This window comes from Mugil cephalus, chromosome 3, assembly GCF_022458985.1.
Source record: "Mugil cephalus isolate CIBA_MC_2020 chromosome 3, CIBA_Mcephalus_1.1, whole genome shotgun sequence".
Taxonomy (NCBI): domain Eukaryota; kingdom Metazoa; phylum Chordata; class Actinopteri; order Mugiliformes; family Mugilidae; genus Mugil; species Mugil cephalus.
Genome location: NC_061772.1, coordinates 13,294,556 through 13,308,577, shown reverse-complemented (window position 1 = coordinate 13,308,577; position 14,022 = coordinate 13,294,556). Strand labels below are relative to the sequence as shown.

The 14,022-nt window shown below is 42.7% G+C and overlaps 2 protein-coding genes across 7 annotated transcripts in view; both read left to right on the top strand.

Annotated features, from left to right (window-relative positions):
* The first annotated feature begins 1,034 nt into the window (after positions 1–1,034).
* On the top strand, positions 1,035–4,741 carry LOC125005600 (cAMP-regulated phosphoprotein 19-like). Its single transcript, XM_047581055.1, has 3 exons — positions 1,035–1,242; positions 2,057–2,179; positions 3,100–4,741. The coding sequence occupies exons 1-3, from the start codon at positions 1,186–1,188 to the stop codon at positions 3,268–3,270; spliced, it is 351 nt and encodes a 116-aa protein (XP_047437011.1). The 5' UTR covers positions 1,035–1,185; the 3' UTR covers positions 3,271–4,741.
* A 2,866-nt stretch (positions 4,742–7,607) lies between these two features.
* myo5aa (myosin VAa) overlaps positions 7,608–14,022 on the top strand; it is a 48,838-nt gene continuing 42,423 nt past the window's right edge. For 5 of the 6 annotated variants that reach the window (XM_047580043.1, XM_047580038.1, XM_047580040.1 and 2 more), the window contains exon 1: positions 12,106–12,232. In XM_047580043.1, the coding sequence (XP_047435999.1) occupies positions 12,200–12,232 (33 nt within the window). In that variant the 5' untranslated portion in view covers positions 12,106–12,199. Of the gene's footprint in view, positions 7,870–12,105; positions 12,233–14,022 lie in introns of those variants that run through there. The other variant, XM_047580039.1, reaches the window with a different exon arrangement.

Here is a 14,022-nt window from a genome sequence, read left to right as displayed (position 1 = left end):
TCTTGAAAATGTGCTCCGTGTCTTTTTGACTTTAATTTTCCCTGTGTGATTCCTGCTCTCGCACTCAACATTCTCAAATGTCATGTTCACAATGTGTCCTCTAAAGCACCCGATGCAAATAAGATCTGTATTTCCACTGAAGCTTTTTTTTAAAAAAAAAAGGCAAATGGGAACTTGGTACAATTCCCACACTCCTCACCGTTGTGTGGTAGGACTCACGCGTGAGGTGTGACAGATGAATTTGCAGCTGATTCAAACGAGCAAGTTGTCACTGACTCACTGCGGTACAAAACAACACCAAAAATACATGAATACAGACGGCCCTTTTAGTCATGCTAAAGCGCAAAATGTTCCATCCACATTCAGCTGTTTAATCAACGTTACAAGGCTACAGCTGCAACTTTAAAGCACAAAAGGAAAAAGGACTTTACATATTAGCAGAATCAGAATTTCATTGTTGGCCAAATGTACACAGGAATTTTACCTGGTGTATCAGCGCCTCATAACATTAAATAAAAGTTAACTTGAATCAATAAAAACATATATACAATTTAAAAAAATAATGGAAATATACAGGATAGACAATATTAGACACTATTTGACAGTGATTTAGAAACTGGACTAAACTTCACAATATGAACATAATACAACTTCTAACACTAGTCATTAGAGCCTGCAAAATACAAAATACATTTTGGAGTTTATTTAACCTTGACAAACACTATGTTTACATTACACATATTTAGATTTTAAAACCAAAAGTACTAAATCTTCTAAAACTAAATTTGAGCAAAAACTATGTATTAGACTGACAGAACAGACTCTGTTAGGTGAGAACACTCACGAGGAAAATAAATTTACTAATCGGTGCAGCGTCCAGATCCAGACCTGAGGATTATTGACTGAAATCTGTATGTGTGACGCTGCTGCACGTGGGTCTAACAGCTGATCTCGACCTTTACGCAATCCGAATCCAGAACCGCGTGCGCGTGCACAGCGGGAGTGCCCGAACGGGGAGCGCGCGTGGTGTCTCCGCATGTGACGTAGTAGTAGCGGCTCCGGGAGAGATCGGTTGGTCGGTCGGTGGCGGCAGTCGCTCTCGTGTGTAGGTACGGAAGAAGTCCGAGCGGAGCGGAGGGTTTGTGGGCCACGATTCCAGCTGGCTGAGACCGCGGTTATTTAGAGATGTCGGGGGACAACGAAGACACGCAGACAGCGGAGGAGACCTCGGTGGACGAGAAGGTAACGGAGCGGCGTTTTAGCAGAAGCTAATGGCTAAAAGCTAATGCTGCGGCGTAACTCCACTAGCTTAGCGCCTCCGACCCGCGCTCCTTATTGTTGACACATCAACCAAGGCCTGCTATTAAGCGCTGGTTCTAACAGTTAGTGTGGCTTGTCACACAGTTTCAGGACAAAAGGCCACCACTCAGTGACTTGATCGTGTTGGCCTTTAATGAAGTGAATGTTTCGGATAATGTTGTGAATGTCAAGTCGTTAGCAGCTAATGTTAGCAGCTGTCGTGACATTCACACACATTCAAATCATCAGAGTCACTGTTAGCTCAGCAGATTAGCGTGCTGCTACATTTACACTTAGCTATAACAGTTAGTTCCAGCTCTTACTAACGTATAGGACGAGCATTAATTACACCACATTTAACGATTTATCCCAACCTTTAGTGCAGATTAGTGTCGATTAGCTTTACTCTGTGAGGGAATCTAATGCTTCGCCTAGCCCAATGCTAACGTGCACTGGCAGGATTTTGTACATTTACTTAAACACTAACCTGGTCATATGAATGTTTAAATGTCTTTTATCTTTTCCTGATTTGGTTTAAAACAGCTGACAGTACCCATTTAACGTGTTAGGTTCAGATTTTTCGGGTTTTAGTCGTTCACGCATGATCTAGCGTTGACAGATCTGCACAGTGCGGAGCCATCAGCTGACACATTTTTCAGTAGACCCTGAAGGCACCACCACGAAAGACTCTGTTGCTGTGCAGTATGCGGCCTTTGAGCAATGTGTGGCGGTGCCTTATACTTCTGCTTGTTTTCAGGAGGTCCAGGACAAGGTGATCAGCCCGGAGAAAGCAGAGGAGGCTAAACTGAAGGCCAGATACCCAAACATAGGAAATAAACCTGGAGGCTCTGATCTGCTTCGCAAACGCCTGCAGAAGGGGGTGAGTCCTGTTTGTTTGCAAAACATCCAGGGGTCACTTGAGGACTGAATCTGTTGTCATTTTGCATTGGCGCAGTCAGACTAAAAGATAACACTTGCAAAGATGATGTCAATGTTTTCATGTCATTTTTTGCTGGTTTTCCAGGATCGACTCAGTCGACCAGTAGGAAAATAAAAAATAGCAGGAATGATTCCACAGCATGTGGGAGTTCGCAGCTTGGTTCAGTTTATGATGTTGTAAAACCTGTTATTGCAGGTCAGGTAATAGAAAACAGGCAGTTATCTTTCTTTGCCACGACACACTGACGGATCATCGCTTAAATATTGTTCCTTCTAAAGAGAGGTGCTTAAAGATATTATGTGGAGTTTTATTGTAAACAAATGTAAAACCGTAACTCTTAACCAGTCAGAATAGAAGAAGCCACTTAACTGGGTGAGTTCAGTTCAGCTTCCCTTTGTTTCAGTTCTATGTCAGATTACCATGACCTATATTTTATGACAAACGTACAAAACTTACCCCCTTGTTTGCTTTTTTTTTAATTTATTTATTCCGAATACGCAAACAATACTACTCTTACAAGATGGCAACAGTATTGATGGCGTTACTTCCTTTCTACAGATTTAATAAATGTGTTGTTGTGTTTATGCACACAGTCAATCCTTGAGCTGCATAATAGAAGCTTGACAGCAGTATTTTTAGTTGTTTTACCTGTGTGTCCTGCTCGACATGCATGAGGCAAACCAACAATAGCTCCCTCTTTAAAACCTCGCACCCAAAGCACTACAAGCTCCCAGAAACAACATTATAATTTGTGGCATTCCTTTCCCCTACTGCGTCATTAAGTTAAGCCAACTGGTTTCATTATTCATGTGTGCCACCTCTTCAACAAGTGAAAATGTGAATCTTATGTCTGTCCACAGCAAAAGTACTTTGACTCGGGCGACTACAACATGGCTAAGGCGAAGATAAAGAACAAACAGTTGCCGACAGCTGCGCCGGAGAAGACCGAGATCACGGGAGACCACATCCCCACCCCCCAGGACCTTCCCCAGAGGAAACCCTCTCTGGTGGCCAGTAAACTGGCAGGCTGATGCACACACAGCGTTTACGGGCCCAGCAGCAGCACCACCACCACCACCACCACCCCACCCCAGCTCTAATCCACTCCACTCAAGTCTCAGAGCTGTAACATTACCTCTCCCACCCCTCATGCTACCACTCTGCCCCCTCCATCCAGCCCACACCCCACCTCACCCCACTGGAACCCACACTTAGCCTCCAGTGAACTGGTGAGCTGATACCTTCAAATCCTGCTTATTTTTGTTTCAACTCCATCTGGCAGTGTCTCTGCTGCCTCCTGTCTCTGTCCCTTGGTAACCCCACTACAACCGACTGCCCTTCTGTCGTCGTCCTCTTACTTTTCCACCTTCCTTCCTTTTTATTTTCTTTACTTCCATGTAAGATACACTGAAAAACAGGACAACCAAGTATGAGTGTGTTGAGTAGCGTGTGATGCTTCTGTACAAAAGACGGACAGCGGATACAACTGTGTACTTGCTGAAGAAATGAGTGTTGGTTAGAGGGCTTTAGTGTGATGTTCAGGATCATCTTTGGATGTGTGTGCGTGTATATATATATATAAATATATAAATATTTCTTTTCGTTTAGCACCGGGGCAGACGTTGGCTTTTAAGAACGTTTTACATGAGATTTGTGAGATTTTGCTGTATGCCCTTATTCTAAATTATGCTGTCCATAAGCTTGAGCGATTAACTGACTATAGTAACCAACCAAAAAGCCAAATTCAGTTCTGATAACACTTTGATCGTGGGGCCAGCATGTCACATTAAACTGCGTGTGTGAGGCGCGGCTCCCAAAGATGAACCTCGTTGTGCTTGATTTTAACTCGGTAAACTGAGCAGACGTTCAAGCAGATTCTGAAAACCTCAGACACAGCACGGAAGCGCTGGTTGGAAGGACGATGGTTCGTTCAAGACATCTCAGACCTGGGAAATGTTTTCCTTTCAAGACTGAAGGGGTGGAGGGCATTGCTGCTTCAGAGGTTTTAACTGCTGTGTTGTAAGCTTCCTCTGTGTTCACGGTGTGCCAATCCATTTCAGCCGCAGAGGGCGACACAGTCGTTTCCTGGGTCAGAGGTGTCATGAAGGAACTCGCCGTGCTCAAAGGGCTAGATGGGCGTTCAGGACCTAAAGTTAATTTCCTGTCAGTGGGGGACTAGTCTTTGTGTCCTGAATGCTATGTGAGTTCATAACTATTGTTTAAAGTTTAAATATCCCATTGTCATGGGAACAAATAGTGTAATAAAATAAATATCATGAATTGAAGTAGTTTTATCTTACAAATTGTCTTTGATCCTCTTTAGTGCTTCTCCGGGGTCTTGATCAGAGCAGTTTACTCATAATTCGGTAAATCTAAGCTGGCACTACTGTCAAACTATCAATGAAGTTATTCAGATTCTGGTCTGTGCATGTATATGGCTGCCCTGCTGTCATGTTGTGCCATTTTGTTTTGTAAATAAAATAGTTTTGCACAAATGTTTAATGACTGTTGTGTGTGTTGATATTGTTATTTAGGAAAAAATATAAACTATTAACATTAATTTTCTTATTTGCTTGGAAAATGACAACCTTTGCACAGTACACCTTAAGGGCAGACTTTCACTCATTCCATTTTCTTTATAAGTAAACATGAGTAAATTCAGTTTATCCTCCTGGGATGTCAGCGTTTGTCTACTATGCGTTTTAAATTTCTCCATTTCTTTTTATTTGTGTTTAGTAGGACGTAAGAACTATAAAAACCTTGAACAGGAAGTACTTTTTGGAAAAAAAAATGTCCTCATGCGTGGACACTGGGGTTATTTCACTGATTATTACAATAAAGTCACCAATATATAACAAAATATGTTAGTTTTCATGTCCCCGTATGAGGACGCAGGGTCTTGGGAGGTTATGTGAACAAAAATGTGTTCAAACCCCATCTAGAGGCAATCCAGCACCATAGCAACATTTTCAAAGGTCTTTTAAATCTATGTAAATTTAACTTTGCTCAATAGGAAACAAACATGGACAAATTAAAATCTCAACTCATGTTTTTTTCCGCCATTTATTTTTCCTCAGTAAATGTGAATTTTAGACAGGAAACCTCTTCACTTTCATTAGTCTAATGTCCTAAAAAAGTGTAGTATTGTTGTTCTAGACAGCTATCAAATCTTTATGGGTACCTGTCTAATCTTCAAAATGTTAAAAGGTCTTGCCCACAAGTTACCACCACACATCCGAAACGGTGACAACTACTTACTTTAAAAAAAAAAAAAAAAAAAAAAAAAACGCAGGTTAAAAATAAATCGGACATGTACTCACATAGCCTAAAGAGTTTTCTTAATCTGATGCATATTCTTTGGTTCTTGGTCCATTTATTTATTTATTTTCTTATATATAGCAACAACTGAAAAATAAACATGAACGCCACAGGACAGCCACGTCCGCTCTCTGATGAGTCACAGCTGTCTTGGAGGCACAAGGACGACTAAAACAATAATATCGAGGAGGTAGCAATATAAAGTTATGCCTATTTGGTGTATTGTATAGTCATTCATTTAGGCTGCTATGCCAACATAAACACATTTTCAATAAAGTACAGTTAGCAAAAACAATACATACCAATTATGATCAAAAAATACCACTGAATAAAATAACTAGTGGGTTTATTTATTTATTTTAAAACTTTAATCACATAATATGGACAGTAGGATACGGCTGATGTTTGTCTTCGATAATAAATTTCTGTAGCCTAACCCAGACAGACTAGATTTCTTAAAATATCTAGGCTAGACTAGATCAGTGATTCTCAATCGGTGGGTCGCGACCCAAAATGGGTCGGAAAAATACATAAAGTTTGTTTACATATGCTGATTTAGCGGTGAAACATAGATAGGACACATACTGTGAGAGATATGTATTTTCTTATATTGAGGACAAAGGCAAACAAAAACCTCAGTGTGGTTTGTGCAGCCAGGTGTTGGCACCGGAAAGCATGACGCCATCAAAACTGAAGCAACATTAGGAAACTAAACATCATTCTCTCAAATTAAGTACCTGTTAAGTACTTCACAAGACAATTTTAAGAGCTGAGGTAAAGGGCATCACAAACGAGTGTCGCTTCTTCATGCTTTGAAGCAGGAACAGGAACATCTTACCTGGTGGGACATCTTATAGCGAAGTTAAAGAAGCTCACACCATCGCAGAGGCCCTCAACTTACCTGCAACCATGGACACGGTTAGAAAGGTGTTGGATCAATACGCAGCAGATAAAATGAAGTTAGTGAAGTGAAGAGTTTTGGTTTGAATTAAAATCAGAATCCCAAAAACTTTATTTACCCCTGAGGGGCAGCTAGGAGGGCGAAGAGCGGTACATAAAATTAAAGCGCAAGAGAAGAAATACACAAAGCTGGGTGGGCAAAAGCAGCATATTGTGTGTAATGGCAGGCCTGCTGCTAGTAACAGAAAGAGTGAGGTTAATCGTGGTAAATATGAAATAAATATTTAAAAAAATAATTAAAATAGAATCGGTACAGCAATAAATAATCATGGACTAAATTAAGAGCCACATTGTATTATACTGTAATATATTAAAATGCAGGTAATTGAGCGTGAAGGGGAATAGTTCCCTCTCTGTTTAGCTGCATCATTACATATATTTAGTTTTTTTTTGTGTGTGTTTTCATACCATAATATTCTATAATATTATCTCAGGTTCAAACTGCTCAATCTTTGAGAAGTTGAATATTTTCTTTGATTTGGGTCGCAGCTTGTCATTAAGAGGTGATGGTGGGTCCCGAAGTTGAGAACCACTGTCCTAGATCTACCAAAAAGATGCCATATTTTATAGAACTTTGGCACAAAAAACAAACAAACAAAAAACAAACAACAAAAACAAAACAAGGAAGTTAGACTGGTATTAATTGATGGTGACTGATGATGATTCTAGGGGCCTGCAACTAAAACAAGCAGCTTATTTAAATAATACCCAGTGGAAGCTGACAGAGTAGACAACCACTGCGAATTTTTATTATTACTGTACAAAGGAACAGTAATTGCATGTCTGTGGTTGATTCACTGCAAGCATTGGGAATAACGTCTGCTCTTGCTCCCAAAATGAAATGAGAAACTCCTTTGTGAAGACTTTGTTTAAGTCATTTTTTCAGTGTGCGAACTACTCCTCTCTCTCAAAGGAAATACATGAAATATACGTTTTTCACTAGCCTCGTTGTTAGGCTCACACACACACACACACGCGCGCGCGCGCGCGAGTGTGTGTGTGTATTTTCGACCCGTGGCCATGAGGGGGCGCTGCCGCAGCCCCTCTCCGTTTGGCTGAATCATTTCATCCATCGTACCCAGAATGCAAAGTGAGACACCGAAACCTCAGCAGCCCCGGAGCTTTCCAGGTTATCATGGCGATGAGAAACACATCTTCTGTTTGAGACCCCCCTCCCTTGCAGCGACAAAAGGCTTTGTGCCCCCCACCCTGCCTAACCCCGACCCTCACCCCGCTACATGAGAACACACGCCGGGTCCCATGCAGTGCGGAGACCTGCCGGAGTTTTAGCCCAGATTGGAGAAAGGACATAGCGAGTGACCGTCATGGCAGCGTCGGAGCTGTTCACCAAGGTAAAAACAAAGTGTACATTTATCGGCAGCTTTGTGTAGCTGCGAGCTCAGCGTGCAAACGTGGCTGTCTTCACGGGGTTTGTGTGTGTGTGTGTGTTCTCCAGACGAAGAAGCTGACGTTTTTTTTTATGTTTTTTTTTGCTCCGGAAACAACGCGTCTTTCTTTTTTCTTTTTTTTTTAATAGCAGGTTTTGTTGTGGCGGCTTGAAATGAATGAAAACGGGTTTAAAACCTCGTGGATCGCAGTGTTCTGGGTGGATAAATGCGTGGATGTGTGCTGAATGTGCTGCAGCTGACTGAGCGACAGCTTTAACAGATGCGACACTGAGCAGCCTCGTCTTTCTCCTCTCACTCCGTCCTCTATTAAACGCACACAATAGGCTGACACACTAAAGTGAATTATATTTTATGTTGAATGTCAACCAAGACAATATCTAAATATATTTGTATGTATCATCTCTCCCCGGGCCTTCGTGTTTTCCATCATCCCCTGCTGAAGGCTGGAGGCTGGAGGGGGCTGGGATGATGGGATGATGCAAAGGCGGTGCCAGCCATCATGGAGGCTCCGGGTTTTGTGTTTCTAAAGCACAACATTTGGCTTCAGCTCAATCGTGTGTTCACACTCGTGGTGCTTTATTTAAGTGTAGCTGCTAGTCTTGGTCTTTGGGATGTGAGCCCGGTCCAGGAGGAGGAGGAGGATGAGGAGGCTGGGTACCGCTGAGATGCTGCGATCAGCTCCGCCGGTTTAGCATCCTTCGTCTTAGCATCCAGGGGTGTTCAGACACACAGAGGCCCGTGGAGCTGTGTGGCTATTTGATGCCCTCTGAAGGGATGTGGTGATGCCGCTGTGATGAAGGGCCGGCTACACCCAAAGAGCCCACAAGGTCACGCTGCCGTGAGCGTCGCGGATGTTTGTCATTGTATAGAAATGTGGAGCAGGAGGATGAAGGAGGTGAGGGAGAGGAAGATGAGTCACCCATCCCCCCCCTACTTTGACAGCTGGTGTGTTCAGCTTGAGCAGCAGCAGAAAGAAAACATGACGCTCGCCGCTTAAATTCGCCTTTACATCCATGCTGAACCGCGGTGTGTTTGTTGTCCTCTTTCAAATGGGTCTCTGAAGCGTCCTCTGCTGTCTCGAGCTGTTTGGACGACACAGCATTGAACTCTGTGTCAGCAAATGGACTCTGATGAGATGCCCGAGCCCCTGAAGGCTCCCGGGGTGTTGGTTCTGCCGCTGACACTGACCTCCGACCTCTGTGGAGATAAACACACAATGAAAGCTCTGTGTTGATGGAGAATTAACCAGAAACAACATGTATCTTGGTTCACTCGTCCTCTCCTTAACCATATATTCCATAACAGGAATTAGTTTGAACTTCTCCCTAGTGAATTCTTTAACAAACTATTTAAAGACAACGGGTACACAGTAACAATAGAACAGAAATGTGTCACCTGCTCTTCCCTTTTCACTTCTCTGTGTTTTCTTTGCTTTGCCTCTGTCTTTTAAAAAGGACATGCAGTCCTGAGACATAAAAGTACGACATCTCTTCCTTGCTGCATCGATAGACAACCGAGGAAAGTGATAACTCGATAAAATGACAGGCAGATTAATTGGTTCACATTCAAGAATACTTCGATGCACTGTGTCGGCATAAATAGCTCCTGAGTCTGCACTTTCAACCGACCACCATCCAGGTGTCAGCAGATATTGACCGGGCCAGCCAGGGTTTGTTTCTCCTGGCTTTCAGCCGACTTTACTGTCTCTTCCCGCTGAATGTTCTTATTGGCTATTTAAGGGGCTTTAATTGCAGGTGAATGCGGTGTCAGTGTGGCTGCTGGGAAACCCAAACTTAGCTCCTGTCTTGAATGGCTCCGTGTGTTTTAGAAGTTGGACCGCGCTCTGAGATTTACTTTTCCGGTGCACGGGTGGAAAACACTCTGCCCTTTGTGTGTATGACTCACTCTTATAGAAGCTTATTGAGCTGGGTTTGTGTGCGTATACGCACAAAACACACATCAGAATCGGGCCCCTGTCCGACCTGACCGCTGGCGTAAAGAGAGGGGAGTCAGAGGTGGCGGTCATTAGATTTTAATCAGTCTGTTCCTCCAGCCAAAGAAGTTAATCCAGTCTTGATCAAATCCAGTGAGAGCTGGTGGAAATGAATGAAACCTGACTGAAAAGTTTAAAGAGAGGTGGGATGTTCTCCGGGAAATGGAAGCGTCAGAAGATTACTCACAGCTGCAAAGACGTTTGAGCGCACACAACCTGAGTTTTTGAAACAATACACACTGGATTTGTTTCCTAACAAGTGCACATGCCTTCAGTCAGTTTTGAACCTAAACTAGAAAGAAACTTTCTTCTGCAGGTTTCCCGTTTCATGGCTGATTTACTGTGTAGGATATAGAGATGTATTTGTTCTGTCTCTGTGAGTTTCTGTGTCAGGTGTGGCAAGTTAAGGAAGATACAAGATGAAGAAAACACATGAGTAGAGAAGAGTCAAAGAAAAGACTGAATGTTTAGGTTGAGAAAACACAGGAGAGGGAAGGAGTAGTAATAATAGATCAGATCACTGAGATGATAATTTCCCACCATTTGTAATAGAAGTATTACAATAAAACCACTTATGGAATTATACTGCAAGGAAGCTGTATTTATTAATATACTATGGAATTATTATATAATCAGGATCAGTCTACACTTCATACTGGATGTTAATTACAGCACATGGTTCACATGGATCACCGACCTCTGCGATGAAAATGTGTCAGTCTTTGACTTTTAAAGTCTTTCTCAAACATTTACCTCTACTGCATGTGTGAAATCATTCAAAAAACAAACTGGCAGGAAGCTAAGGTGTCTCTGATGGACTCAGCTTCTCAACAAGTGTAAAAGACAGATTGGTGCCAGTGTTTATATGGTATTAAGCTGTTTTCAGAATGAGAACTGAATCGAATACTCAGAAAACATATGTTATACGTGGCGTCACACACTGATTGTAGTGAGGAACGGCTACGTCACTTGTTTTTGGTGTCACCAGCAGCTCAGCGTGTCTGACCCTTTCAGAAAGCAGTGCAGTCGTTTTTCTACTGAACCTGGACTGTGTCTTTGTCAAGGTGGAGCACAAGAACTATTTTAGAAATCCAAGTCAGCAAAAATCCTGACCAAAGCTAGCGTTTCCTACATTTTTTTTTTTCACTTCTTCATTTTAGCTTTGTGCAGATCTAGATACAATTATTTCAATAAGCCAGCACCTGGCCCTGAAAGCACACTGACTTACAATGATTTTAAGTGGATGATGAGGAAATTCAGTGGCAGTAATAACTAGATTCAGTCTGAGGAACGGAAATGAATGTGATAGGAGAGATCATCCTTATTGAATGTTCCCCTAAGCTTCATAACTAGCTTACATCCAGGAAACTAGTGTTTAATTTTATGCTGTTTGTTATACGGTATAATTCAAAATTCTCTAGGCACAGCACTCAATTTGATCTATGTAACAGAGCTGTTTGGCTAATACGTGTGTTACTGAACCGTGCCACTGTTCGCCGTAGGTATCGTCTGTACCGCATCCGGTGGCAGGTTTTTAACATTATCTGGTGTCGTTGGTTTATTTTTCTCCCATTTCTGATTGAGGGCATGCGCCTGAGATTACGGAGATAACCTGGTTAAAGTAATTGTGCAGTCATGTCGTTTACACGCTGGCATGTAGTCACTGCAGTCTAGACAACGCACCAAGATAGATGCACAGAGTTAGGTCATTTCTTTTCATGGTCAAAATACAGTGAGTCCACCTTTTTTTTTTTGTTTTGTTTTCTTAGTTGATCACTGTGACAAGTCTGAGAACCAAAAACTCTGTTTAGGCCCTTCAACGAAGGTGATTGAATTACTGTTGACGTTACACAAAACAAACGGAAAAGAAAAAAAATGCTATAAGCCGAGATGTTCCGCTCTCGTGACACTGATAATCTTTAGAACAAGAGTTTTTGCCTGTTTATGGAGCGGTCAGTCTGCAGTTGTTGTTTCAAGCCTCGTCAGTGGTTTGTGAGAAAGTCCTGTTTTCTGGCTCGGAGTCTGCCCAGCGCACAACTCATGTGATCGATGAAGGAACAGGGATGTTTGTTGACGGACAGCCGGGACGGCCAGTAATCTGTCACAGGGCGAGGAAGTTTGGGGAACGTCGGTGAACGCAGCTTGTGTCTGCAGCCACAATGGGAAGGTTTCATCCGCCAGCGAGCGCTGGAGCTCGATCAGTTAGCGTCTGGTCTTGCGGCGTGTGTGCGGCTGGAGGCAGAATCGCAGCATGAGCTAGAGGCTTTCTCCGAAGACAAGATGAACCGGGAGTTGGAGTATATGTTTGTCGAAGTAAGTTTTTGCTTCCTTTTGAGCTTTAAATTCATCCTTCCATTCATTGGTTAGTGGGCGTTTAGTAGATATGTAGGCTTAAAAAAACTTTTCAAAGAAGCTGGACTTGGAGTTGAGTTGAAGGACAAACTTCTACTTTTAGCCTTTATGCTGTTATTTTGTCCTCGTTTCGCTCTTGAATTTGCTTTTGTAACGTGGAACACGGAGCCCGGGTCCTGACACACCCTTGCAAATCTTTATGTCCCTGAAATCGGCAAGAGCATAATAACCACTGATTAGCAACAAATCAGATTTTAGCTTGCGCTGAGCTTTGATGTCTCAATAACAGCAACATATTTGTTACAGACGGATGGAATCAAATCAGTGGAACTAGTTTAGTTTGTCCCACTTTTTGTAGTTGCAAGGCCTCACAGCCTCGCTGGCTTCATGAAGATGCAGCCGGTCGTCTTTGAGTGATAGAGATAGATGTACAAGACACATATATCTTTTTCTTCAGGTTCCACTCTGATTTATTTCCATGGTTTTCTAAAACCTAGTTATTCTAGGTGAGCTGGTTAGATTAGCACAGCTTATTTACCTTTACCTGTCTGCATATACTCTGCTCATTAATGTAAAAACTGTTTGCATAATATCAGGGGTTAACATTGAGGAGGACAACTCCTGCTCTTACAGAGGTCCAGGAGTGAACCACACTGCTTCTACACTACTCCAAGAGTCAGTCCTGCTCAAACTAATGTGATTAGTGGCTGAGCAGCGTCACAGCTTCTTAGTAAGAGACTCTGATCTTTGGAACTCGCTAAGACATTGGCACGCTAGTTGTGCCAATGCTCTGGTAAGGGAAGACCACTGGGAGTATCAAGACTATCGCGTTTCTGTCCTTAAAAACTCTCCACAAGCGCAGACAACCCTAAATCTTGGCGTCATGCTGCGTCTGCCCAGCTGAGCAGAAAAACAGCAGATTCTCACATGAGTGGTATCATGTGATGAGGCCTCTGCAGTCTGGGACTCCATTGACGGCTTTGCTGAGAATATGTGGGCAAAAACACTTAGCGCATACCACTGCAGCTGTGGAGATGGTTGCCTCTGCCAGTCTGTATTGTGAAACGTATTAGGGTTTTAATCTATTTCCACTTGACTCCCTTTTATGATGTGCAGTGTCTAAATTCCTTTTAATTCCCTTGTGCAGTTAAAAAAAACAAAACAAGATTATTTCAGTCCCTTGACTACTTACGTCTTCACAATACGGCGGAGAAAGATGATACGCAGATGATGGATGGTGTATTGTGTGACCAGGCGTCGCATACAAGTACAATTATGAGATTTTCTGTTCTCTTTTGCAAAGGTTGTCCACAAGGTTAAATCGCCTAAATCACCCGGTTCATATTGGAAATGATTCTGATAAGCGTTCGTGTTGGCCCTCGCTGCGTTAAGAAGTAAGTCATTAGCAGGAGCAAATCCAGGGAAGGTTTAGAGGAGTCACAGCAGAGCAGAGAGAGGGCCCCCGGTTCAAGAGTGAAAGCTCAGTATTAGCAGGGTGAAGCCTTTCTAATCTGCTGATGACTTTGAGCTGGTTTGTAAACTCTTCGTATGTACGCTGTATGTGGCTGCAGCCCTACAACCCAAGTACACATGCACATATGATACGATAAACACATCCCATGTCCTGAATCCAGAGTCTTTGAAAACCTCCATTGTCCCTTAGTAGCAGGAATAACCCCAAACCCAGAACCCAGAGGTGTTACCAGTGGAAACAGTGAGAGGGGCCTCAGATTAACAGCATCTGTAAAGCT

What these genes read in the sequence shown, in the direction of transcription:
- LOC125005600 (XM_047581055.1), top strand. Translation starts at nt 1,186, where the DNA reads ATGTCGGGGGACAACGAAGACACGCAGACAGCGGAGGAGACCTCGGTG. An exon ending in AGACCTCGGTGGACGAGAAG is followed by an intron (nt 1,243 to 2,056) that starts GTAACGGAGCGG and finishes GCTTGTTTTCAG; the next exon opens with GAGGTCCAGGACAAGGTGAT. An exon ending in GCAAACGCCTGCAGAAGGGG is followed by an intron (nt 2,180 to 3,099) that starts GTGAGTCCTGTT and finishes GTCTGTCCACAG; the next exon opens with CAAAAGTACTTTGACTCGGG.